Genomic DNA, 25995 nt, shown 5'->3' on the forward strand with positions numbered 1-25995 from the left:
GATATTAAATCTTTTCACTAGTCAGGTGGTGTCCATTTCTGGCTTTCACCAAAAATGAAGGTAGACCTGATTGAGTTATTAGCTGATAGAGAACCAAATATAATTTTAGATGATAGCACTCTGTGATTTTTTTTAAAAAAATTTTAATGTTTATTTTTGAGAGAGAGAAACAGAGACAGAGACAATGCGTGAGCAGGGTAGGGGCAGAGAGAGAGGGAGACACAGAATTCAAAACAGGCTCCAGGCTCCAGCTGTCAGCACAGAGTCAGACACGGGGTTTGAACTCAGGAACAGTGAGATCATGACCTGAGCCAAAGTCAGACACTTAACGGACTGAGACACCCAGGTGCCCCCGCCCCACACTCTGTGATTTTTTATATAACTCAGAAAGTTAATTCAAAGAAATGAGTGACACTATAACAAAACTCTCCATTCCCAGTTTATTATGTGAATAAGGTTTTTCAGTACTATTTACTAAAAATAAGAAGTTAGAATAGAATTAATGTTGAATGGTCTGTCTAGGAAAAAGTAATATTAAACTATGGATATATTTTAAAAATTTAATTTAATTTAAAAAATAAACTATGGATATATAAACTATCCAAAAAGAAAAAGCCTCATCCATCTCATTAAGAAATACATTTTCCACAAAAATTTATTTCTATTAAGTATACAAATTTTTTTTTTTAATTTTTCTTTTCAACGTTTTTATTTATTTATGGGACAGACAGAGACAGAGCATGAATGGGGGAGGGGCAGAGAGAGAGGGAGACACATCGGAAACAGGCTCCAGGCTCCAGGCTCCGAGCCATCAGCCCAGAGCCTGACGCGGGGCTCGAACTCACGGACCGCGAGATCGTGACCTGGCTGAAGTCGGACGCTCAACCGACTGCGCCACCCAGGCGCGCCAAGTATACAAATTTTAATGTAGTTATGTTGTCTCCCTCACAGACACAACTGACTAATCAATTGTGTGTTAATAATACCTATAATAGTAATTCAATCCAGATTTTGTATAACTTATTTTTTTTCTTAACATTTATTTATTTTTGAGAGGCAGAGCAAGACACAGCACAAGCAGAGGAGAGATAGAGAGAGGGAGACACAGAACCCAAAGAAGGCTTCAGGCTCTGAGCTGTCAGCACAGAGACTGACACAGGGCTCAAACCCACGAACTGTGAAATCATGACCTGAGCCAAAGTCAGACACTCAACCAACTGAGCCACCCAGGTGCCCCAAATTTTAAAAAATTTAAAGACCTAAGGTCACTGAAAATTTACTCAAAAAAATTACTTTTATATATACATACACACAGAGAGGAATTATACTAAGGTTATTAACAAGGTTCCAAACATATACATTCCAAACATTGTTTTATATATATTGATATATTATATTAGTATAAAGCCACTGGTGAAATAGAACAGGAGTTCAAGAAGAAACAATGTAAAATTTCTCATGATTAAAGAACACCTTGCTCATGTATTTTTTTAAATAGATGACAGTATTTAATCACCTATTATTGAAAATCCATTGGTATATTTAAAAATGATGCAACAGGGGCGCCTGGGTGGCGCAGTCGGTTAAGCGTCCGACTTCAGCCAGGTCACGATCTCACGGTCCGTGAGTTCAAGCCCCGCGTCAGGCTCTGGGCTGATGGCTCAGAGCCTGGAGCCTGTTTCCGATTCTGTGTCTCCCTCTCTCTCTGCTCCTCCCCCATTCATGCTCTGTCTCTCTCTGTCCCAAAAATAAATAAATGTTGAAAAAAAAAAAATTTATAAAAAAAATGATGCAACAAAAAACTATGGGAGGAACAGATAAAGGAGATTAAGAGTACAATTATCCTGATGAGCCATGAGAAATGTACAGAATTGTTGAATCACTATATTGCACACCTGGAACTAAAATATCCCAGGATGTTAACTATATGTGGATAAAAAAAAAAAAAGGAAGAAAAAGATACAATACATTTATTTTAGAAGAATCACTATATTGCACACCTGGAACTAAAATATCCCAGTATGTTAACTATATGTGGATAAAAAAAAAAAAAGGAAGAAAAAGATACAATACATTTATTTTAGAATGTCAAATTTGGGGGCGCCTGGGTAGCTCAGTTGGTTAAGTGTCCAACTCGATTTAGGCTCCAGTCATGAGCTCAAAATTTGTGATATCAAGCCCCGCATCGAGATCTGCACTGACAGAGCAGAGACTGCTTGGGATTTTCTCTCTCTCCGCCCCTCCCCAACTCATGCACACACTCTCTCTCTCAAAAATAAATAAACATTAAAAAAAAAAGTCAAATTTTACAATATGCCAAGAAATATACCCTTGCAACTACAGCTTTCGCCCATTACCCAGAAGTAGAACATTCTTATGAAAGCTTTCATTTGCCAAAGTAGCATAAAGCAAAGAAGTACCATTAATTTGTATGGAAAATTTTTTGAGCATTCCCAGATCCAAAAACTAACCTCTTTTGTGGCACGTGGGTGGCTCAGTCAGTTAAGCATCCAACACCTGATTTCTGCTCAGGTCATGATCTCACAGTTTTGGGAGTTCAAGCCCAGCACTGGGCTCTGTGCTGACAGTGCAGAACCTGCTCAGGATTCTCCCAATCTCTCTGCCCCTCCCCTACTCGCGCAAGCATTCTCTCTCCCTCTCTCTCTCTCTCTCTCTGAAGACAAACAAACAAGTAAATAAATAAATAAATAAATAAATAAATAAATAAAGGCCTCTATTAGGCTTCTCTGATACATCAGGACACATCCTGCTAATGGAGGCACAAAATAAATCAAAATAAAGCATATTTGCTCACAGATATAGTTCAAAGCTATAGGAGCTTGATGCTGAGGAGCTCGGCAGGGCCACTCTTGCTGCCAGGGTTCACTTTTTGTCATAAAAGTGAAAATCCTCTTTGGATTTCTTTCATTTAAGTGAAAACAGGTACCAGTGTAGGTCTTCCATAAACTCAAAGCGGCATAGCACAAACTTTTGAAAGGCAGAGGACCTGTATTCATACTTACGGTGAAAACTTTTAGGAGTAAACTTAAAATGTGCAAGAAAACAAGAGTTTTTCACAATTCATTTAGGGACACATGAGTAAGAATGTTTGGCTACCACCATCCCAAAGAACACTGGCTGAGCCACAGCTCTAGCGCCTAGCTCTCCAGCTTGGCTGTGCCACCGTCCAGAGAATTCTCTACCTGCTCATTCTCTCTCACCGCCCACCCGATCCTCAGAGGCAGCAGGTCTATTCCATCACCCTCACCTTCAACTGGACTCTCACAAATGCACAGACTCCCACGTAGAACTTGCCATTGTTAAGGTCAACAAAATCTAGGAGTGGGAAAGAGAACCAGTTGAAGAGGATTCTGATCCCTGTGCCTCACCCACATTCCTCTGCTGGCAACCAAATATACCTACCCTACATCCTCACCCACAAAATACTCTCATCAGAAATTAGTGCCAAAGTAAGGGAAAGAAGTTGCCATTGCCAGGAAACATACCCACATTCTGCTGTGTGATAGAGTGTGCCCAGCCATTGTAACCAAACATCTCATTGGCCAGATTAATTACCCTGTGACCCTCGATGTAACATACCTGGAAAAAGAAATTAAACGGGGGGAGAAAAGGGGCTTGTTAAAATTCCTTGCCATACTTAAATGTGAATCAAAATTTACTTAATTTATTCCTTACCAGCTTTTTTGGCAAAACTGCCCTTAAACATTCCAGGGAAATTCTCAGTGACCTTATTTCAAAGATCTTCCAGAAGAAACCAGTTAGAACTAATATTTTGTCTGAGGGAAGGGACTAAACTCAGAGGGGCAAGATATCCACTCACCTATCAGTTTCCAAAACTCAGTTCCCAAAAATGTACAAGGCTCGGGTTGACATATATTATAGAAGACCAAAAATATACACAGAAGATACAATTAGAAGCAAAAGAAACAGTTTTAAAAGATGGTATAAAAACCCCAAGATGGCAGGTATGGAAGTCTCAAGACAAAACTTGGGTCACTTCAGATGACACTGAAGGCTGGAACCCATCCCCTCCCAAAGACACTCAGAAACACCTAGGACTAGAGACCTTCTGAATCCATGAGGACCCAGAGAGGGAGCTGGCGAGATCATCTGAGTAGCCAGCTATATGGGCACCCACTTCGTAAGCATATAAACTCTCCTACCCTCTGGCCGCCTCCAGCCATTCGGCTACTGATGTATTCTGGGCCCAGCCTTTGCCTCAGAGCTTTCTGGATGGCCTGATACTCTTCTGCTGTGTACTGACACTGCAATCCAGAAAGGAAAAATTAAATTGGCATTTCCTCCATTCCTTATGTCAGCAAGTCTCCAACTGTTTTGGTCTCCAGACCCTTTTACACTCTTAAAAAGTACTGAGGAGGGGCGCCTGGGTGGCGCAGTCGGTTGAGCGTCCGACTTCAGCCAGGTCACGATCTCGCGGTCCGGGAGTTCGAGCCCCGCGTCAGGCTCTGGGCTGATGGCTCGGAGCCTGGAGCCTGTTTCCGATTCTGTGTCTCCCTCTCTCTCTGCCCCTCCCCCGTTCATGTTCTGTCTCTCTCTGTCCCAAAAATAAATAAACGTTGAAAAAAAAAAAAATTAAAAAAAAAAAAAAAAGTACTGAGGATCCTAAGAGCTTTTGTTTATGTAGGTTATATCTATCCATATCGGGAATTAAAACTGAGAAACTCTTAAGGCACATCTTCCATCAGCCTCAAAGCAACGTCATCACATGCTGTGTATTCCCTTGGAAGTCCCACTGTTCACTCGCTTACAAGAGAATGAGTGGAAAAGGCAAGTGGTATGTTAGTGTTATTATGGAAATCATTTCGACCTCATGGACTCTGAAAAGTCTTGTGGACCCTCAGGGGTCACTGGACCACATTTTGAGAGCCAATGCCTTAGGTGTTACTACCATCCTTACAAAACTTTCTCAAGTAAACTTGAGAATTCATAAACTGAAATGTCCCACCTCGGGGTCTGTATATGACATTTATGCCCGCGAGGGAGTAGGGGAAATCCACCATCCTCTCCAAAGTTTTATACCTCTCTCTAATTCAACAATTATTTTCCATTGTATACACAGATAATATACTACTACTTGTTTTGATTTTTGTCCCCTTGGCAGTTCTCCCCTTGCCCTATGTAAACAAAATAAATGCTCACAAACAGATCTCTGGTAAAGACAAAGATAGAATTTGAGGGGACAAACTAAGAATCTCTTTTATGTGCACAGCATATCTCCACAGAGAATATGACACCAGAAACTCTGGATGCCTCCAAAAAGGGAACAGGAGTGATGGGGAAGTAGTGAGACTTTTCATTCGCATATAGTCTACGTTCCATTTTGAATGTTATACCATATGAATATGGAGCCTATCCAAGAAAATAAACACAATGTAAATCTAATCTCCAGTACCATCAGTCTTTTGGTGCTAAAAGTCCAAAATGCCCTGAGAGTTCACCAGACTCCCAAATAATGCACCTAAAGGAAAAACCACTGATGATAAATAGCGCCCACGTATATGACAGTGCTCTACAAGTTACTTTCTCATATCTTTTCACTTCACCTCATTCTTGCCAGGTATGAGAGAAAACACACAGTTACCTGTCCAAAGCATAACACAGAACTGCCACCAGCAGAAGGATGGCTGCCACGGCCTCCGAGAATCGCCTCCTCAGTCACGGACATGCTGATTCTGGGGGACTTCTACAGAAACAGAAGATTAAAAAAGATCTCAAAGAATGCTAAATGTAAAAGGCAAGAGCCTCTACTAAAACTCAGATGAAAGCATCCAGATGCAGTATCCTACAAATCACTTTATTTACTTGACACTTTTTTATAAGCACTGCCCCAGTCAAGGACTAAGTTCCTCAGTGCTATCATCCAACAGGCCACTGAGATCCTTTAGCGTCCACTTCTATCTTTCTGTTAAAATTTTTGCTGGAGTGGGGGTGCCTGCCTGGCTGCCTGGAACATGCTAGAGCATGCAACTTTTGATCTCAGAGTCATGATGTCAAGCCCCATGTGGAGAGTGTAGCCTACTTAAAAAATTTTTTTTCTTCTTACTAGGGTGATGGTGCTGCTAATAAAGGTGATTTTTAGGGGTGCCTGGGTGGCTCAGTGGGTTAAATATCTGACTTCAGGTCATGGTTTAATGGTTCATGAGTTAGAGCCCCATATCAGGCTCTGTGCTGGCACTGCAGAGCCTGCTTCAGATCTCTGTCTCCCCTCTCTCTGCCCCTCCCCCATTTGCACCATGCTCTTCTCTCTCTCTCAAAAATAAACATGAAAAAAATTTTAAGTGAATTTTACAATTAGAATGTATTCTAATTGCAATATTTATAATGCAAAAAGCCAAAATTACAAAAAATCTCCAAAGGACAGGAAACACTCACCTGATTACTACCTAGTATATGAGCAACATGATCCTGGCTTCAGTGGGGTCAAAATAGAAATATAAGCCACAATAACTGAACTGCTTTCCAGGAACTAACAAGCTAGCTGGAAGGAGAAGACTAATAGATAGGAAAATTAAAGAGGAAGAGAAGGCAGTACAGACGACCCTAACATTCAGGAAAAGTACAGCGTTAGACCAGTCAGCATCACCTGGGAACTTATTAGAAGTGCAAATCCTCAGGCCCTATCCTAGACCTACTGGATCAGAAACTAGAGATGAGGCCCAGGAGTCTGTACTTGCCCACTGAGGGATTCGGATACACACTCTAGTTTGAGAGCCAATGCATTAGACTGAGATTGGCAAATGTTTATAGTCCACTAGAAAACAGAATGACCCTCAGAAGGACCCTCTACCTAATTACCCCACACCTGTCTCAAATCAAACGGATTCAGAGTTAGGCCTCAGCCTTTCTGTCCCCTTCTGGCATTCCAGATGTGGAAGTGAGGATGTGGTGAGTCCTCCGATGTGAAATTCCGGATTTCCCTGGGTCTTCCAGTAGGAGCCATGATCCACTATGCTGACCACACAGGAGCCCAGAGTCTGTATGTCATCTCTGTAAAGGGGATAAGGCACTAAATACACGTCCTGCTGCTGGCGTGGGTGACATGGGGATGGCCACAGTGAAGAAAGGCAAACCAGAGCCCAGAAAGAAAGTACATCCAGCAGTGATAACTGGATAATGAAAGTCTTACCGGAGAAAAGATGGTGTGTTTTTCTATTTTGAAGGTAACACAGGGGTCACTGAAAACAATAAAGGTGAAATGACAGATTCTGCTATCATGGAACCAGTTGCAAAGGGGTGTACAGACTGGTACCCCAGGACTGCATCCAGTGCTGGTGGTATTGCATGATCCTTTAGTGTATTTGTTAAAAAAAAAATTAAGAATTATTTGCTCCTGATGTTTGCCTTCCTGTTCTTTTCTGCATGTCATTCTTCTTGGCACCACCTAGCCCTGGCCTACTATTCTAGAATACAGTTACTCAGTGCAAACTTGCTGTGGGCACGTGCAAAATAAACAGTACTTGGCAAAAAAAAAAAAAAAAAAAAAAAAAGGCTTGTGCCTCAGCAAACTTACGTGTTGTAGTCTCCAGGTTATTTGCTGACAGTAAAACTACAAATCTAGGAATATCAAGTAGTAGGACTCTCCATACAGCATTACAATACAATATTTAAGGGCTCAAGTTCTGTCAGCTTCTGCTTCTATCACCCACTGGCTGCTTGACCAAGGGGAAAATCACATAATCTCTCTAAATGATGTTTTCTCATCTAGAAAATGGCCATAATAATACTATCACTTCCTAAGGGTTCTGTCGAGATTAACATGATGCTGCATGAAAACTGCATTAGAATAGTGCCACATGAAGTACTAAATAAGTGTTGGCTACGGCTAGGTGCATGTCAATTTTCATATATACAGGATGATGAAAATGCAAAAAACTATTTAAATGATCATAAAACCAGGGTTCCTGGGTGGCTCAGTCAGTTAGGCATCATGATCTCATGACTTGTGAGTTTGAGCCCCACGCCGGACTCTGTGCTGACAGCTCAGAGCCTGGAGCCTGTTTCAGATTCTGTGCCTTCCTCTCTCTCTACCCCTCCCCCACTCACACTCTATCTCTGTCTCAAAAATAAATAAAGATTGGGGTGCCTGGGTGGCTCAGGTCATGATCTTGCAGTTAGTGGGTTCAAGCCCTGCATCAGGCTCTCTGCTGTCAGCACAGAGCCTGCTTCAGATCCTCTGTTCCCCTCTGTCTCTGCCCCTCTCCTGCTTGTGCTTTCTCTCCTTCCCTCTCAAAAATAAATAAACTTTAAAAAATAAACATCAAAAAAATTTTTACATAAATGATCATAAAACATTACATTCCAGCTAAGAATGAGATATTTATAACCTAGCACTAAAAAAGGAATAGCCTAACTAGATTAGTCAATAATATCTAAATTGCTATAACACAATCACTATATTGGACACCTGAAACTAATTATTACACCTTATGTTAACTAACTAGAATTAAAAACAAAAACTTAACAACACTTCACACACACTGGTATGGCTACAATTAAAAAAGACAGTGAATAATCAAGGTTAGCAAGGATGTGAAGAAATTAGCACACACACACACAAAATCTGTTAAAACAGGTGATGTGCTGTGGGAGCGGATATGGGCTAAATGGGTAAGGGGTATTAAGGAATCTACTCCTGAAATCATTGCTTCACTATATACTAATTTGGATGTAAATTTTAAAAAATAAAAAATAAAGTTAAAAAGAAAAGAATAAAACTTAAAAAAAAAAAACAAAAACAAAAAACAGGTGTGTGCCTGGCTGGCTCAGCTGGTAGAGCACATGACTCTTGATCTCAAGGTCTTGAGTCCAAGCCTCAGTTTGGGGGTAGAGTTTACCTTTAAAAAAAGAGCAGAGGCCTTTGGGTGGTTCAGTAGGTTGAGCATCCAACTCTTGCTTTTGGCTTGGGTCATGGTCCCAGGGTTGTGGGATCAAGCCCCACATCAGGCTCCAAGCTGAGCATGTACCCTGCTTAGGATTTTTCCTCTCTCCCTCTCTCTCTCTCCCTCCCTCCCTCCTGTCTGCCCCTTTCCTCCACCTGAGTCCTCTCTTTCTCTAAAAAATAAAAAATAAAAAAATAGGGGTGCCTGGGTGGCTCAGTTGGTTGAGAGTCCGACTTCGGGGACTTCGAGGTCATGATCTCGCAGTCTGTGAGTTCAAGCCCTATGTTCTGTGCTGACAGTTCAGAGCCTGGAGCCTGCTTTGGATTCTAGGTCTCCCCCTCTCTCTGCTCCTCCCCCTGCTCATGCTCTCTCTCTCTCTCTCAAAAATAAACAAACGTTTAAGAAAAAAATTTTTAATAAAAAAATAAAAAGACCAAAACTCAAAATTGTTACAGCAGGAAATAGTGAAATGAAGATCTTATTTAGAATGTAATTGTAAATGGCAGAAAAGAGTTAAAAGAATGAAATGGATCTGTCTCCAAGGGGTGGAGAACAGTGGAGCAGGGATCTTCTTTTTCAAAATAAAACTTTTAGGGGTGCGTAGATGGCTCAGTCGTTTAAGCATTCAACTCTTGGCTCAGGTCATCATCTCACAGTTTTTGAGTTCGAGCTCTGAGTAGGGCTCTGTGCTGACAGCACAGAGTCTGCTTGCTGTCTGCTTGGGATTCTCTCTCTCCCTCTCTCTCTAACCCTCCTGATTGCTCTCTCTCTCTCCCAAAATAAATAAACTTAAAAATTTTAAATAAAACTTTTAGCACTATTTCATTTTCCATATATGTACATGTATTATTTTAATAAAAACAGAAATTAAAAATTAAATATCTACTATATAAAGCAGAGGTTGGGGGGCACCTGGGTGGTTGAGCAACCAACTTCAGCTTAGGTCACGATCTCATGGTTCATAGATTCGAGCCCTGCATCAGGCTGTCTGGACAGCTAGGAGCCTGGAGCCTGCTTCAGATTCTGTGTCTCCAGCTCTCTCTGCCCCTCCCCTACTCACACTCTCTCTCTCTCAAAAATAAATATTAAAAAAAAAAAATTTGAAAAACAGAGGTCAGCAAACTTTTTCTGTAAAGTGCTAGAGAGTAATTATTTTAGGACTTGCAGGCTATGTAGTCTGTCATGACTACACAACCCTGGCATTTTAGTGTGAAAGCAGCCATAGATAATATGTAAACAAATGGGCATGGTTGTGTCCCAATAAGACTTTATTACAAAAAGAGGTGTAGGGGCGCCTGGGTGGCGCAGTCGGTTAAGCGTCCGACTTCAGCCAGGTCACGATCTCGCGGTCCGTGAGTTCGAGCCCCACGTCAGGCTCTGGGCTGATAGCTCGGAGCCTGGAGCCTGTTTCCGATTCTGTGTCTCCCTCTCTCTCTGACCCTCCCCCGTTCATGCTCTGTCTCTCTCTGTCCCAAAAATAAATAAACGTTGAAAAAAAAAAAAATCAAAAAGAGGTGTAAGATTTGGTCCACAGGCCATAGTGTGCCATACTTGCTATAAATAATGCTTTGAACGTTAAAGTCAGATGTGGTTCAACACCCAGTTCCACTCAGTAAGTTACTTACATTGAGCAATTGCTCCAACTCTCTGTGCCCAAATTTCCACATCTGTAAAGGGGAATATTCATAAAAGCAACCTCATAAATTTATCATATGATAATGATGTGATTAATAATTATATCCAACAAAAATCATTAGATACTAAAAAGTTGTTGGGGGATGTTCACAGCGTCTCAAATGAACACCTGTCGACTTATTTGTTAAAAACAAAGGGCTATATATTGGGAAGGTACCTAATGCTACAGAATTGCACTTAAAAATGGTTAAAAGGAGGGTTGCCTGGGTGGCTTAGTGGGTTAAGCGTCCAACTTCACCTCAGGTCATGACCTCACAGTCTGTGAGTTCCAGCCCCACATCCGGCTCTGTGCTGACAGCTCAGAGTCTGGAGCTACTCAAATTCTGTGTGTGTGTGTGTGTGTCTCTCTCTGTCCCTCCCCCACTTGCATGCTGTCTCTCTCTCAAAAATAAACATTAAAAACATTTATTTTTAATGGTTAAAATGATAAATTCTATGTTATATATATTTTGCCACAATAAAAAAAAAAAAAGAGGGAGGGGCGCCTAGGTGGTTCAGTTGGTTAAGTGTGCAACTCTTGATTTCAGCCCAGGTCATGATCTCACAATTGTGGGATCCAGTCCTGAGTCAAGCTCTGAGCTGACAGTGTGGAGCCTGCTTAGGATTCTCTCTCCCTCACTCTCTGCCCCTGCCCCACTTGTGCATGTGCACTCGTGTTCTCTCTCAAAATAAATGAACATTTTTTTAAAAAGAAGGGAGAGTAATTTAACATAATAAAGGTTCATACAAATAAATGAACATTTTTTTAAAAAGAAGGGAGAGTAATTTAACATAATAAAGGTTCATACAAAATCTAAGAGTCTGGTGGCCCTGGCCATACTGTCGCTGTGTCATCTAGCACACGTGACCTCCAAGGTCATCACTGCAGGGGTAGAAAGAATTGGAAAAGTCACACTGGTTCATAGCTGCCTTAGGCCAGAAGTGATATGGATCACTTCTGGTCACAGTTCACTGGACAGCTCTTGTCACAAGGCCCCAACTTAATTGCAGTAGAGGCTAGGAAATTTAAGGTATTTGAATATTCGGTGACTACTGTCTCTTCCACATCCATTCCCCCCCCCACCCCACTCCAATATGAACCCCTAGAAGGCAGGAGGTTCTTCTTGATTCTTCTTGGCACCCCAATGACTAGCATGGAACCTTGCTCATGCAGGGCTAGGAAGGGAGGGTTTGGTGAGTGATTAAATCAGTGACTGGCTAGATGAATGAATGAATGAAATACATAATGTAGGATACGCAGACAAAGCATATTTTTTAATTCTTTACAAACTAACTTTATAAGGCAAAAGTTACACTTCTCACACTTAAAAAGCAACTTGATACTTTTCTAAACAATATCTTAAAAGATTCAACCTCTTATGACAGAAAAGGACAACTTCGTCCCTGCCCATAAAGTAAAACATGGAATCATTTTTCTTACATTTTTTCCAGTTACTTCTTCGGGGGGGGGGGGGAGACAACTTACCTTTCCTAAAACTGTCCACAACCATTTTCCCATTATAAAATTAAAATATCTTTATTGTAGAAACATCTATTAAAAAATAAGGAAGTAAAATTTGGCTGGATCCCCACCAACAGATGACTTTTTTTTATATGTGATTGAGTTTGTATTATGTTTAAATTTTTTTTTAATCTTTATTTATTTTTGAGAGAGAGACAGAGCATGAGGAGATGGAGAGAGAGGGAGACACAGTATTTGAAGCAGGCTCCAGGATCTAAGCTATCAGCACAGAGCCCAATGCAGGGCTCGAACCCATGAACCTGAGATCATGACCTGAGCCAAAGTCGGATGTTTAACTGATTGAGCCACCCAGGCGCCCCTTACAGTTATTTATTTATTTTGAGAGAGAGGGAGAGGGAGAGAGCGTGAATCCCAAGCAGGCTTCATGCTGACAGTGCGGAGCCCAATGAGGGGCGCAAACTCATAAACCGTGAGATTGTGACCCAAGCCGAAACCAAGAGTCAGATGCTTAACCAACGGAGTCACACAGCTGCCCCAAGTTTATATGTATGTTTAATGTGTATATGTGTATGTGCATATTTGTTAAACAAAAGGAGAATCAAATCTGGGAAGCATATCTTATCCTGCACCTCAAATCTTCTCGGCCTTGTCTGTCTCTGAGGCCTTTGATCAGTTTTTCCACCCTGGTTGTCATTAGGTGGAACAAATGGGCATGAGTTTTAAATGAATGCACATAGGTACAACCACTGGTCCTTACTTCCTGCTCATGGTAATGCCTCTCACTCCCACCCCTGGCCTCCCTCTTGCCTTTGAGGTGTGAGAACCTGTGGGGTCCACCTGATGTCCATACATGTACAACCTGGAAGTTTGAGGGAGTTAATATACCAGGGGCAAACCTTTTACCAATAAGATGCAGACGCTGAGGGAGAAATTCTTCTTCCTTCGGGTGTATTGTCCTGGGACACAGTACTTCAGACATCCTCCTGAGAGACAGCTTTAGGAAATCAGTCAGTTGTACCTTGTTACCAAGCGGTAGCCAGCTTGGACATGTACTCTTGAACCGACTTAATCTCCTCTCCTCAATTCCCCTTTCCTTACTTCTGCTTCCTGAAAAAATAACAGCCCATAAGCTTTTGCCTCAAGCTCTAGGTTCTGGGATACCCAGATATAGAGATACCATGGATGCTCTGCTAATTATCCCTTCAGCTCTTACCACAGTAGTGCACCCTGCCCTAACTTCCAAATGCCAACATTTGTATCTCTTTACCTGAAGGCCTTTTTTGGCATCCAGGGCCCATTTTTGTACCTGTTCATGCTAAGCTAGAAGTGCCAGAGAAATGATGCCCCTGGGAGCAGCCCTCTAACAGTGACTGACTAGAGCTGGTGTTTAAGGACCCTAGATTTCTTACCCCCTTTGTGGGATAACACTGAGCTGTGAGTTCTACATTGGCTCAAGTTCCCCAGTCAAATTAGGTTTGGTTGCCCACTGGTGGTGACTGGCTTGACCATGCATGCTCCGTGGACTGCCTTTTCTTTCCCATCTCACTTCCCTCTGCTCTACCAGTACATCCTGGGCTCTACTCTCAGACAAGCTACCTACATTTGGCGAAAAATGTAGGGAGAGCAAAAGATACCTTTACAATGGAAAAACCTGGCAGATGCTTCCTTAATCAGGTAATCAAACATAATGTCACCAGTAATAATCACATCATAAGCTTCCTGATGGATACACTGAAAAGGTCACATCACTTAGAAAGTATTTCTACCAATGTAATCATGACTTTAACCAAGAGGAAATAATCAGACAAGTTTAAATCTACAAGGCTTGGACTCAAACTATGTCAATGTCAATGTCTCAAAAAACCAAAACAAAGCAAAACAAAGAGGCTACTGAATGCCTCTAGATTAAGAGACTAAAGACACACAATGTCTTTGTGCAACTTATTCTCAAGTCATTCAACTAGTAAAACATCATCCAACGAATAAAATGTGTGTGTGTGTGCATGTGCAAAGAGAATGAGAGGAAGATAAATCGAAGTAACAAATTTATGAATCCAGGTGAAGGATACGCAGGCCTCCCTTGTATAACTTTTCTGAAGGCTTCAAATGTTTCAAAACAAAATGTTAGGAAAGACTTCCTGCATAGACAAGGTTATGGCAGCTACATAAATCCAAATATCCCAATACATCCAATGCAGATCAAAAAAGAGGAACAAATAAAACCACAAATATCCTGTATCTTCTAATATAATTAGAAGACTGAAGCTTCCTTTTCAAATCAGGGCCCCGGCAGAATGGCTCCTGCAAATAAGGGCGTTGAGAAGAAGGGCCGTTCTGCCATCATTCTGCCATCAACGAGGTAGTGACCAGAGAATATACCATCAAGATTCACAAGCACATCCATGGACTGGGTTACAGGAAGTGTGCCCCTCAGGCACTCAAAGAGATCTGGAAATTTGCCATGAAGGAGATGGGAACTCCAGAAATGCATGTTGACATGAGGCTCAACAAAGCTGTCTGGGCCAAAGGAGTAAGTAACGTTCTAAACTGTATCCATATGCAGTTGTCCAGATAATGTTAATGAGGATGAAGATTCACCAAACAAGCTCTATATGTTGGTGACCTATGTACCTGTCACCACTTTCAAAAATCTACAGTTAATGTGAATGACAACTAATCGTTGATTGCCAAATAAAGGTATGCTGCAAAAAAGAAAGAAGAGGAGAAGGAAAAAGAAAAGAAGAAAACTGAAAATACTACAAGCTTCAAAATGCCAGCAATTTCTGGTGGAGATATTTCTCAAATGTTCATCATAACCCTTCAAGGAAAGTAAGGTGAGATGTAGGTGGGAAGAGAAGTGCATACAAGAAAGAGGAGGATGGAGAGCATAAGATGGAACTAAAATTGCTCCCCAGAAAAGAAATCCCACTTTTAGTATGAAGATACTAACAAAGAGTTTCGGTAGGTCAGAGCAGTCCAGAAATAAAAGGTACACACAACTCAAGGAGGCAGTCTTGGAAAGCCAGCGTTTCTGGAGAGAAGAGGGCAAAAAGGAATGAGAAGTGCCCTTGAAACTGTGCCGTAAAGGGCAGATGACAGATCCTGTAAGATAAGAGAATATTTAAAAGTCAGGGGACACATAATCATGCCTCCCAAAAAGCCTTCTAATAAAGATACCATACTCACTACACTTACAAAAGAATAGAAACTGGGGCACCTGGGTGGCTCAGTCGGTTAAGCGACCGACTTCAGCTCAGATCATGATCTCACAGTCTGTGGGTTTGAACCCCGCATCAGGCTCTGTACTGAGAGCTCAGAGCCTGGAGCCTGCTTCGGATTTTGTCTCCCTCTCTCTGCCCCTCCCCTGCTCACGCCTCTGTCTCTCTCTCTCTTTCTCTCAAGAGTAAATAAACATTTTTTAAAAATTAAAAAAAAGAATAGGAACTATTCTTGATAGGAATCTTGTAAACCACCACCTGACAACCAATGTTGTTCACAAAATGCAAAATAAAAAAGAGTCCATGAACTTAAAGACAGTGCGATAGAATTATACAATCTGAAGAGGAGAAAAAGACAGACTGAAAATAATGAAAGAGCCTCAGGGTCCTGTGGAATAATATAAAAACAGCTAACACAGATATAACTGGAAGTCTCAAAAGAAGAGATTAAAGAGAATGGAAAACAAAAACAAACAAAAATTTGAATGGCTTGAAATGTCCTAAATTGGGTGACACGCATATATTTATACATTTAAGGTCAGCAAACCTCAAGCAGGATAAATACAAGGAAAATCACACTTAGACACACCCTAGGCAAATTGCTGAAAACCAAAAATAAAGAGAAAATCTTGAAAGCAGTCAAAGAAAAATGGCCCAGCATATACAAAATAATAATAAAAATGATGTCTCCACCTTACAATAGTTTAAAAGACATACTTAGGAATAAATTTAAGGAAAGGTGTAGAAGACCTCCCTGTTGGAACACTACAAACAGTATTAAAAAAAAATTAACACCTAAGTAAAAAGGGAGATGTATCACATTCATAGATTTCAAGAGTCAATAACCATTAAGATGTTAATTTTTCCCAAATTGATCTAAAGATTAAATGCCATCCCAGTCAAATTCCTCAGACTTTTTTGTAGAAATTGATAAAATGATTCTAATATTTATATGGAAAATGCAAAGGAACTGCATTAGACTGTCCACATCAATCTTGAAAAACAACAAAGTTGAAGGACCTACACTATGTGACTTCATGACTTACTATAAAGCTCCAGTAATTAAAAATAGAATTAAAACTGACATAAGAATTGATCGGTGGAACAGGAAAAAAAGTCCAGAAACCAACCACCACTCAAACAGTCACAAGAATGCAATCCCGGGGCGCCTGGGTGGCTCAGTCGGTTGAGCATCCGAATTCGACTCAGGTCATGCTCTCGCGGTCTGTGAGTTCCAGCCCCGCGTCGGGCTCTGGGCTGATGGCTCGGAGCCTGGAGCCTGCTTCCAATTCTGTGTCTCCCTCTCTCTCTGCCCCTCCCCCATTCATGCTCTGTCTCTCTCTGTCTCAAAAATAAAATAAACGTTAAAAAAAAATTTAAAAAAAAAAAATGCAATCCCAATCAGAAAGGTACAAATGTAATGCAATGGCATTTTCAACAAATGATCTGACAACTGAGTATCTCTATGGGGAAAAATTTTCATAGTTTTCACAAAATATTTTTTATACCATTCACAAAAACCAGAGATAAATCACAGGCCTAAATATAAAAGCTACAACTACAGGGGCACCTGAGTGGCTCAGCTGGTTAAACATCTGACTCTTGATTTCAGTTCAGATCATGATCTCACGGTTTATGAGTTTGAGCCCTACATCAGGCTCGACGCTGATAGCACATGGAGCCTGCTTGGGATCCTCTCTCTTCCTCTCTCTCTCTCTGCCCTTTTCTGCCCATCTCTCTCTCCTCTACTCACAAAATAAATAGATTAAATAAAATTTTTTAAAAAGCTACAACTATAGGGGCACCTGGGTGGCTCAGTCGATTAAGCATCCAACTTCAGCTCAGGTCATCATCTCACAGTCCGTGAGTTCAAGCCCCACGTGGGGCTCTGTGTTGACAGCTCAGAACCTGGAGCCTGCTTCAGATTCTTTCTCTGCCCTTCCCCTACTCACGCTTTGTCTCTCTCTCTCTCTCTCTCTCTCTCAAAAATAAAAAAAAAGATTAAAAAAAAAATTTTTTTTTAAATAAACATTAAAAAAAAAGAAAATAAAAAAAAATTTTAATAGAAATAACATATAATCCAATAATTAAACTACTGGGTGTTCACCCCTCCTTAAAAAATGAAAACACTAATTTGAAAAGATATATGCAGCTTTATGTTTATTGCAACATTATTTTATTTTTTTTTAATTTTTTTCAACGTTTTTTATTTATTTTTGGGACAGAGAGAGACAGAGCATGAACGGGGGAGGGGCAGAGAGAGAGGGAGACACAGAATCGGAAACAGGCTCCAGGCTCCGAGCCATCAGCCCAGAGCCCGACGCGGGGCTCGAACTCACGGACCGCGAGATCGTGACCTGGCTAAAGTCGGACGCTTAACCGACTGCGCCACCCAGGCGCCCCTGCAACATTATTTTAAAAAGCTAAGATATGGGGCGCTAATAGTAATTTTAAAAATAGAAAATACAGGGGCGCCTGGGTGGCGCAGTCGGTTAAGCGTCCGACTTCAGCCAGGTCACGATCTCGCGGTCCGTGAGTTCGAGCCCCGCGTCGGGCTCTGGGCTGATGGCTCGGAGCCTGGAGCCTGTTTCCGATTCTGTGTCTCCCTCTCTCTCTGCCCCTCCCCCGTTCATGCTCTGTCTCTCTCTGTCCCAAAAATAAATAAACGTTGAAAAAAAAAAAAAAAAAAAAGCCAAGATATGGAAGAAGTCTAAACATCCATCAATAGATGAATAGATAAAATAATAGTTCATAAAAAAGGACTGAAATCTTGACATTTGCAACAACATGGATGGATCTAGAGAGTATAATGCTAACTGAAATAATTTAGTCAGAGAAAGACAAATGTCGTATGATTTCACTAATATATAGAATACAATAAACAAATGAATACATAAACACACACAAAACAGAATCAGACCTATATGGTTGCCAGAGGAAGGGAGTTGGGAGGATAGCCAAAATGAGTGAAAGGAGTAGAAAATAGAGACTTGCAGTCATGCAATGGGAATAAAAGGCACAGCATAGAGAATACCATCAATACTATCATAGTGTTGTATGGTGACAGATGGTAGCTACACTTGTGGTGAGGCCAGCATAACATATTACAGATATTGAATTACTATGTCATACACCTGAAATTAATGTAATGTTGTGTGTCAACTATCTTCAAATAAAAATTTAAAAAATCTTTTCCCAAAAAATAAATAAATAAAATTTTTTAATTAAAAAAAAAGCTACAACTATAAAATTTCTAGAACAAAATATACGACTATATCTTTACATCCTAGAGGTAGTCAAGATTTCTTAGGACTCAGAAAACTATAACTATAAAAGAGAAAAATGATAAACGTGACTACATCAAAATGTAATGCTTTGCTTATCAAAGGACACCCTATGAAAATGAATAGGCAACCACAAAAGACTGACATCCAGGATATAAAAAAGAAAAAGATATAACTCCTACAACTCAATAATAAAGACCAATAACCCAATTTTAAGTGGTCAAAATCTGAGCAGGCACTTAACAAAGAAAGATATACAAATGTCAATAAGCACAGGAAAGTGTTCAACAGCATTAGTAATCAAGGACTAAAATTAAAACCATAATGACATACTCCTCTGTATCCTCCAGAATGGCTAAAAATAAAGATTGCAGCACCAAAAGTTGGCAAGGATGTGAAGCAACTGGAATTCTCATACACTGTTGACTAGAAACAAACTGGTAAAACTATTCAGCTGTAAGCACATGCCACCCTTCAAGAAAAAAGAATAATGACTTGAAGATGGAGCCTCAGGTTCAGAGGGTAGAGCAGCAGCCACAGATTATCCCCAGTCCTTGAATCCTAAATGGCCCTTTATGTGCCCTGGAGATCAGTCCTGTTAGGGAGGTGTAGGTACTTGCCTATTCATTTTCATAGAGTTGTCTGTGATAAGAAGTTTTAAATTTGATGTAATCATATTTGTCTTTTTTTTTTTTTTTAAGTGGGGATTGCTTTCTAAGTCTTGTCTAAGAAACCTCTACACACACCCAGGTCATGAAGATATGCTTTTATATTTTCTTCTACAAGCCTTAAAGTTTCATAATTTTGGAAATAAAACTGGTAATTTCTTTAGAAGTTAAACATGCATCTGCCATATGACCCAAGAATTCTTCTGAAAGATGGTTTCTGAGAGAAATAAACACATATGGCCAAGAAAAGATTTGTGGGACGGAAAGGGAAAGAGCTTGAACCAGGGCAGGGGCTGTGAGCAAGAAATGGATGAATTGGAGAGATATTAAGAAGGTCAACGAGATTAGCAAGAATGTTTTTATTCTTATCCACTTCCTTTTCACCTAAAAGCATTTCTAATTATACACGAAAGGAGGGAGGAAGGAATAAGAGGGAATGAGGAATGTTACATATGGAAATTTTTCTCTTTGTCTTGACTTTTTCTCATCTTTATTAAAGACTGGACAGGGCATGATCATGAAGGGTATTGTAAGCCACCTTAAAAAACTTGAAACATTGGGGTGCCTGGGTGGCTCAGTTGGTTCAACTTCCAATTCTTGATTTTGGCTCTGCGCTGGGTGTGGAGCCTGCTTAAGATTCTTTCTCTCAAAATAAATACATAAATATTTTTTTTAAAAAAAGGTTCTCTCTCTCCCTCTGCCCCTCTCCCACTCTCTCCCACTCTCTCAAAAAAAAAAAAAAAAAAAAAAAAAGCTTAAACATTAGCTTGTAAACCATGGGAGAGCAATGGAAATTTTAAACTAAGTCAGTTAAGGGGCGCCTGGGTGGCGCAGTCGGTTAAGCCTCCGACTTCAGCCAGGTCACGATCTCGCGGTCCGGGAGTTCGAGCCCCGCGTCAGGCTCTGGGCTGATGGCTCAGAGCCTGGAGCCTGTTTCCGATTCTGTGTCTCCCTCTCTCTCTGCCCCTCCCCCATTCATGCTCTGTCTCTCTCTGTCCCAAAAATAAATAAAAAACGTTGAAAAAAAATTTTTTATAAATAAAATAAAATAAACTAAGTCAGTTAAGTCTCTGCAGTCTCTTCTTTGTCAACAGTGAATAACTGAGGAAGAGATCAGTTAGAAGTCTATGTTACCACAGTCCAGAAAAAAAATGATAAAGGAAAATCATGGAAATGTTGAGAAAGGATGGACTCTGGATATGGTTTTCAGGAGGCAGAATTGACAGAACTTAGTGATGAGGGAGGTTCTGATTCCAAGGATCAAGAACAGCAGGATTGGGTATTAAGGTTTTTTCTTTTATTTTCATTTATGTACATGCTGCTATATTTGTGAAACTTCAAATGTTGTCTGTTCTTTCAAGCTTTATGTAGCTTACACTCTAAGAATTAATCTATGTTCCTACAGCATTTTAGACATACATCAAAGCACACATTGCACTGTAATCCACACTCAGCCATTCAAGAGCAAAAGAGCCATATACTAATTACCGATAACTGGCATTAGTGAGCCAATAATGAAATCGGTTATACAGTCAATTCTCATTATTCACGGTAGTTCTATAAAGTCACCATGAACCCCAAATTATCAAATACCAAACCACTACTCCTAGGAGAAACACAAGATTAAGTTCCTGTGAGCCTCTGGTCACAATATTTTCTTACATCAGTCAATACATAATCTTGTTTGATGTGTGTTTCTGTTGAAAGATACCTTACTCAATACATATCAACTCCTTAACATTGAACCCACAGCCAGCAGCATATAACTGCTTTAGATAAGCATGTAACAGCTTATCTAAAGGAAGCTTTCCTTTCTCTGTGAGACATCACAGTCTTCTTACACTGGTAATGCTAGACAGCACTTCAGCAATATGCTTGGAGGCCATTCCAAACTGAAATCGCTAACAAAAAGTATGAAAATGAGAAAAATGTGACACTAAATATACTTAAAAGCACCGTGAGTGTTGAATTAGGGGTTAGAAAGAAATTTTAGTGAGATGAATTCCCCAAAACACATTCCATGAATAATGAGGACTGAACAGGGTTTTTGTTTTGATATAAAACTTCTCTCCCACAGCTAGCTCAGTTATATTTTTCATACACTCATCTCCAGCTACACCCAGCTCATATCACAAGGTAACAACAGGTCATGGCACACATCACACAGAAACACAAATATTTCTCTGCTTTCACTACAGTTAGTGGTCTAAGAGAAAAGACTTTAAAAAGACAAACTTCCCCAAAAGATCCCAGACCTGAGGCCACTAAAATATCTGAGCCAGTCCCGGAGTTAAATAATGCTGGCTTATGAGAATTTAGTTCAAAAATGTGACTCAAACTGTGATTTGTATGGAGGAACAGACCTTAAAAGGTCTAGTAATGCAAAAGTAATGCAGAAGTACAAAAAACTCGAATGCCCGTTAACTAAATGGACAAACAAAATGTGGAATATCCCTACAACAGATTGTTATTCAACCATAACAAAGAGCGAAGTACTGGCACAGGCTAGAACACGCATGAACTTTCAAAACATTATGCTACGTGAAATAAACCCATCATACAAAAAACAAAAACTGTAGGATTCCACTTCTGTGAAATATCTAGAATTGGCAAATTCAAAGGCAAAAAGTTGATTACTGGGGTGAGGATAGGAGCAAATGAGAAGTGCCCGCTAATGAGTTGTGGGTTTCTTTGGGGGGTGATAAAAATGTTCTGGAACTAGACAATGGTGATGGTCGCAAAGCCCTGTGAATATACTAAAACCACCGAACTGTTTAAATGGATGAAATGTAATTGTATGTGAATTGTATCTCAATTTAAAAAAAAAAAATCTATAAAGGCTGAATATGCGGCTAAACTTGAGTATCAAATTCTTTAAAACGGACAATTCCTTCCCTCCTGATATTCATCCCAACTCCGTGCAGCTACCGACACAAATTTCAGCACCCTTCACTCCGCTCAATAAGCAGCCTCTGGAGTTCTCGCGCCGTGCAGGGGGCCGCCACAATTAACAGTATGCTGCTGCACCCCCGTCGTGGCGTCTCGGAGTGTTGGTCCAAGTTTCCTGTGCCCCTGTCCCTCCTAACCACACTCTAAGCAAGCCGTGATCCTGACCCCTACTGTACTAATTAGTACAGGCCTCGGGACTCAGGATCACTCTGCCGTGGCCAGGAAGAGCTCAACCGCCGCCCCCAAGCGATCTGCTCAGAACCTGCGACGCCCCACGATCCACAGTCCCCAGCCGGAACCACCCCAACTGGGCCGTTCCCCCCTCCCTCCTCACTTACGCGCTTCTGGCAGCGCGCGGTGCACGCAGGGAGCTCGGTCTACGCTAAGTACAAAGGGAAGCTAGTTTAGATAGAGCCGCGCAGAGGAGACTGGGAAAGCAGTGCCACAGAACCCTGGGAAGAAGCTCCAAATCAAGAGCGAGCCCTGGGCGGGGAAGGACAGGAGGAGGAGCCGTAAATCAAGGCGGGGAAGGGGAGAAGAGCCGCAAAGCAATCTGCCGAAGCCGTAAAGCAAGCTGGAAGCACGACGCTGACCTCGATGTGCAAAACCACTCCCCGCGTCACTCCCTCTGCCTCCATTTATCCCTGCGGCTGCCTGTAATTCTTGCAGCTGCCCAGGTCTCGGCTGCCCCCTAGCGGGCCGGGTGAACTCACGTGGGGCATTCCAGCGCCTTTTTGAAAGACCTCAACAAACCCAATCCCGATAGAATGAGGCGACTGGGCGGGGTAGGAATTTCTCAGTACCCGGCCGTGCACGCGAGGGATTGTGCAGGATAAGAAAAACATGCTTTTAAGTCTTGTTAAGAATAGTCATCAGAGCCCTTCATAGATTCCACCCCAGAAAGGAACAGCAAACCGAGGCAGTGTGGACATGTTTGCTCACTAAGCCTTCATCTACTGCCACCTCCGCACACACCCGCTCATCACCTGATGGCTTCTTAAATTAGCTGGGACCGGAGGGAAGTGACAGTATGGCGACATGGGGGAAGGGAGTTCTTTAGAATGGCCCTTGGAACTGTGCCTTGCAACTGGGTGATGACTGAATATCCTGTCAGCAATGTTCAAAAACAAGATTAAAATGTTTAGTCATCACAAGCCCGTCTTAATTACTTAAGAACTCCAACAAAATCATTCTCATACATTTTCAAATTGGTTGTTTCAATACACTCCTTTTAACCAGACGGTTCATTACCTGAGCAACAATACTCCAGGGCAATACATCTAGTCATTTCCTGAATGACTACTCACTCTTCCTGGTAACACCATGGGAAGCTGAGTAAAAAGTCTAGAATCAGACCGAATGCATAAACAATGTATTTGGTAAAGGGAGCATTTCAAATTAACCAAGAAAGGAATGGTTTACTTTTAAAACGGTGCTGGGACGATTAGTTAACTGTCTGGGTTAGATTTCTTATCAAAACGTACAATGAAATAAATTACAATTAATTCAAGAGTGAAATGCTAAACACAGAGATACACATAAAACAAAGTAAAAAATATAGAGATGAGCATCCGACCTCAGAATGGAGAAGGGTTTTCTAAGTATAAAATGAGAAATTGTAAGGTAAAAGATGAACAAATGTAACCAAATAAACTTTTTAAACTTCTGGAAGTTGAAAATAAAATAAACTTTAGAAGTAAATAAGAAAAAGAAGGACTATCATGAATGGCAAAGAGAGCTTGTGTATAAAAAGTTCTAACAACTCTGGGGCGCCTGGGTGGCGCAGTCGGTTAAGCTTCCGACTTCAGCCAGGTCACGATCTCGCGGTCCGTGAGTTCGAGCCCCGCGTCGGGCTCTGGGCTGATGGCTCAGAGCCTGGAGCCTGTTTCCGATTCTGTGTCTCCCTCTCTCTCTGCCCCTCCCCCGTTCATGCTCTGTCTCTCTCTGTCCCAAAAATAAATAAATGTTGAAAAAAATAAAATAAATAAATAAATAAAAAATAAAAAGTTCTAACAACTCAAGAATGACATGGGGCACCTGTGTGGCTCAGTCACTTAAGCCTAGGACTCTTGATTTTGCCTCAGGTCATGATCTCATGGTTGATGAGTTCCAGCCCTGCCTCCTGCTCTGTACTGAGAGCTTGGAGCCTGCTTGGGATTCTTGGATTGTCTCTCTCCCTCTCTCTCTGCCCCTACCCTGCTTACACCCTCTCTCTCTCTCTATCTCTCTCTCAAAATAAATAAACTTTAAAAAAAGAAAGAAAGAAAGAAAGAAAGAAAGAAAGAAAGAAAGAAAGAAAAGAGAATAACAGACAGGGGAGCCTGTGGCTCAGTCAAACCTCAGTTAAACCTCCGACTTCAGCTCAGGTCATGTTCTCCCCATTCCTGGGTTCAGCCCTGCGTGGGGCTCTGTGCTGACAGCGCAGAGCCTGGAGCCTGCTTTGGATTCTGTGTGTCCCTCTCTCTGCCCCTCGCCACTCACACTCTGTCTCTCCCTGTTTCTCAAAAATGAATAAACATTTAAAAAATTTAAAAAAAAAGAATAACAGGCAAATGGGGTGCCTGGGTAGCTCAGTCTGTTGGGTTGGACTCTTGATTTTAGCTCAGGTCATGATCCCAAGGTCATGGGATAGAGCCCCACGTTGGCTCCACGCTGAGCATGAAGCCTGCTTAAGATTCTCTCTCTCACCCTCTGCCCCTCTTCCTGTCTCTCTCTCTCTCAAATTAAAATTAATTAATTAATGTTGTCTGTTAATATTCGGTGTAGGTGATACTCTTACACTGCTAATAGGAATATAAACTGATGCAACCTTTCAGGAAAGAAAACTGGCAATATATATTGAAAATATATACCCTCTGACCCAGGAATTCAACCTCCAGGACCTTATCAACTAAAGAAAATATCAGGGATGTACACAAAGATTTCTACCCTAAAAATTAATGGAAACAAATTTAAATACCACATTATAGGATCTGTTCAATAATACAGCCATGAATGGGGCGCCTGGGTGGCTCAGTCAGCTGAGCTTGCGACTCTGGCTCAGGTCATGATCTCACGGCTGGTGAGTTTGAGCCCCGGGGTCGGGCTCTGTGCTGACAGCTCAGAGCCTGGAGCCTGCTTGGGATTCTGTGTCTCCCTCTCTCTCTGCCCCTCCCCCACTCGTGCCATGTCTCTGTCTCTCAAAAATAAATGAACATTAAAAAATTAAAAAAAATAATAATAATACAACCATTAAAAATCATGTTTTGAGGGGCACCTCTGTGGCTCAGTCGGTTGGGCATCAGACTCGATTTTAGCTCAGGTCAGGATCCCAAGGTGGAGGCTGCTTGAGATTCTCTCTCTTTCCCTCTGCCCCTCTCATCAGCTTGTGCTCTGTCTCTTTCTCTTTAAGAAAATAAAAATAAAAAATAAATCATGTTTAGAAAAATGTCCATTGACATGCAAAAATGTTCAAGATCCTTTCCTGTGGAAAAAGCAGAGTCCCAAACTATACATATAAAACAGCCTGCCTGCATCCATTAGGATAGCTAATAGTAATTTTAAAAATAGAAAATACAGGGGCGCCTGGGTGGCGCAGTCGTTAAGCGACCGACTTCAGCCAGGTCACGATCTCGCGGTCCGTGAGTTCGAGCCCCGCGTCAGGCTCTGGGCTGATGGCTCAGAGCCTGGAGCCTGTTTCCGATTCTGTGTCTCCCTCTCTCTCTGCCCCTCCCCCGTTCATGCTCTGTCTCTCTCTGTCCCAAAAATAAATAAATGTTGGGAAAAAAAATTAAAAAAAAAAATAGAAAATACTGAGGC

At 41.3% G+C, this 25995-nt stretch overlaps 1 protein-coding gene and 2 pseudogenes across 4 annotated transcripts in view; 2 read left to right on the forward strand and 1 right to left on the reverse strand.

Annotated features, from left to right (window-relative positions):
- The window catches only part of RAD52 (RAD52 DNA repair protein), a 35137-nt gene extending 12464 nt beyond the window's left edge, over positions 1-22673 (reverse strand). For 3 of the 4 annotated variants that reach the window (XM_086714402.1, XM_086714400.1, XM_025930532.2), the window contains exons 1-5: positions 22536-22673; positions 5624-5725; positions 4185-4286; positions 3507-3600; positions 3269-3336 (exon numbers count right to left, since the gene is read on the reverse strand). In XM_086714402.1, the coding sequence (XP_086570528.1) occupies positions 3269-3336; positions 3507-3600; positions 4185-4286; positions 5624-5707 (348 nt within the window). In that variant the 5' untranslated portion in view covers positions 5708-5725; positions 22536-22673. The remainder of the gene's footprint in view (positions 1-3268; positions 3337-3506; positions 3601-4184; positions 4287-5623; positions 5726-22535) is intronic. The other variant, XM_086714401.1, reaches the window with a different exon arrangement.
- LOC112867534 (large ribosomal subunit protein uL14 pseudogene) lies at positions 6909-7428 on the forward strand (annotated as a pseudogene).
- LOC112867923 (large ribosomal subunit protein eL31 pseudogene) lies at positions 14367-14762 on the forward strand (annotated as a pseudogene).
- Positions 22674-25995: the final 3322 nt, after the last annotated feature.

The sequence above is a fragment of the Puma concolor genome, chromosome B4, assembly GCF_028749965.1.
Source record: "Puma concolor isolate L17-30 chromosome B4, mPumCon1.1.hap2, whole genome shotgun sequence".
NCBI lineage: Eukaryota > Metazoa > Chordata > Mammalia > Carnivora > Felidae > Puma > Puma concolor.